General features: G+C 47.5%; 1 protein-coding gene across 1 annotated transcript; it reads left to right on the top strand.

Annotated features, from left to right (window-relative positions):
• The first annotated feature begins 369 nt into the window (after positions 1 to 369).
• On the top strand, positions 370 to 1,104 carry LOC147492689 (uncharacterized). The gene has a single exon (XM_086567595.1). The coding sequence runs from the start codon at positions 370 to 372 to the stop codon at positions 1,102 to 1,104; it is 735 nt and encodes a 244-aa protein (XP_086423721.1).
• The last annotated feature ends 902 nt before the right edge of the window (positions 1,105 to 2,006 follow it).

The raw sequence follows: 2,006 nt of genomic DNA, 5'->3' as shown, positions 1-2,006 counted from the left end.
TTGAGAAGTATGCTTTGGCGTTGATATTTTCAGCCCTTAAATTGAAACCGTACTTCGAAGCTCATTCTGTGGTAGTGGTAACAAATTTGCCTCTGAGACAAGCATTGAAGGCCGAGAAGTCAGGTAGGATGCTTAAGTGGGGCGGTTTACTCGGTTCTTATGAGATTACCTACCAAGTCGAACGGCGAAAAAGCCAGCCATGGCGGAGTTTCGGCGAATTTCCGCAGAGGATCCCACTTGGGGAGATGAAATGGTAATGGACTTTGAAGGGGAGGTTAGCCGCGATCCGTTGGATCCGTGGGATGTGTAATGGGTGGAGAGTTTTCGCGGATGGGTCCGCTACTGGACACGAGGAAATGGCATAGAGTCATGTTAGTTACTCCCGAGAACAATCGCCTTGAGTTATCCATGAAATCGGGGTTCGCAGCCTCAAATAATGAGTCTGAATATGAAGCCGTGATAGCTGGGTTAGACTTGGCGAGAGATCTAGGGGTGAAGGAGTTGTCTGTTTTCTCAGATTCCAACTTGGTAGTGAGTCAGGTGAATGGTGGGTTTGCAGCTCGCTGTCCCCGGATGGCAAGATACCTTGAGATCCTACAGGGAAGGGCAAGTAAGTTCGACAAAATACAGTTTACACATCTGGGCCGCGGAGAGAATAGACATGCCGATGCTTTGGCTTATGTGGCTGCAGTTTTGCCTGGATCAGAGGGTCGGTCTATTGAAGTAAGGGTGTTAAGCAAGCCGAGTACATCAGACGAAAATGGAATTTGCCTCGCTACCGAAGGGGATCAGAGTTGGATAGAACCAATCAAGGCTTTCTTGAGGGGAGTAGAGGTGGAGAATAAACAAGACAGGCGAAGGATGGAACAGTTGAGTCAGCGGTACACATTACTGGATGATGACCTATACAGGAGAAACTTCAATGGCCCGTTGCTAAAATGTATAGGTCCGTGGCAAGCTCATGAGGTTCTTGCGGAGGTTCACGAAGGAGATTGCGGCAGTCACTCCGCGGGGCGAACCACAACTCATAGATTGATAGGGCAAGGGTATTTTTGGCCCCATATGAAAAGAGACGCCACCGAGTACGCCAAGAAATATATGTGAGAAATGCCAACGATTTGCTTCATTCATCCATTCACCACCGAGCCATCGCGATAATGTGTTCAAAATTTTATGGCCGCTCGCCATGTGGGGACCGGATATTGTAGGACCTCTACCCCGGCAAGTGGAAAAAGGAGATTTATGTTAGCCGCCATCGACTATTTTACCAAATGGGTGGAAGGCGTAATTTTGCAACAAGTTAAAGAAGAGAATGTAAAAAGTTTTGGGAGGGAGAATATAATATGCGGGTTCGGCCGCGATAATCGCCATCGCACAACGGAACTTCGGTTCTGAGGGGAAAAAGTGCGAGAATTCCTTCAAGCATTTAAGGTCAAGCAAGAGTTTTCGCCCCATACAACCCCTCGAAGGAAATGGACAAGCGTAAGCATCTAACAAAATAATAATGGACAATCCGGGCGAAAGTTGGAAGAGAGAAAGGGTGCATGGGCGACGAAGTTAAGTCATGTGCTATGGGCATATCGGACCACACCAAGAACTTCCACTAATGAATCGCCGTTCGCAATGGCTTACGGAGTAGAGGCCGTCATCCCAGTGGAAATGATAGAATCCATGACCAGAACGCAAACGGTGGAAAGTGGACTGAATGAGAAAATATTGGCCGCGGACTTGAATCTTGTTGAAGAGAGAAGAGAGATCGCCCGTATTCGGTTGGAGGAATACCATCAACTCGCAGAGACAATATGATAAACAAGTGAAGCCATGGAGTTTCCAGTGGGGACTATGTCTTCGCGACGAAGTTACTCCCCGCCACCAAGAAAGAAAACGACGGAAGTCGGGGCCAAACGGAAGGCCCATATGTCATCGATAAAGGGTACCTCGAACTTATGGATTAGAGACTACGATCAAGAGAAGATAGATAAGCCGGAATATCGAAATGTTAAAAA

The sequence above is a fragment of the Coptis chinensis genome, chromosome 6, assembly GCF_015680905.1.
Source record: "Coptis chinensis isolate HL-2020 chromosome 6, ASM1568090v1, whole genome shotgun sequence".
NCBI lineage: Eukaryota > Viridiplantae > Streptophyta > Magnoliopsida > Ranunculales > Ranunculaceae > Coptis > Coptis chinensis.
This window is presented reverse-complemented; position numbering and strand designations above follow the sequence as displayed.

Excerpts from the sequence above, each read along its gene's own strand:
- LOC147492689 (XM_086567595.1), top strand. The coding sequence starts at position 370 with ATGTTAGTTACTCCCGAGAACAATCGCCTTGAGTTATCCATGAAATCG.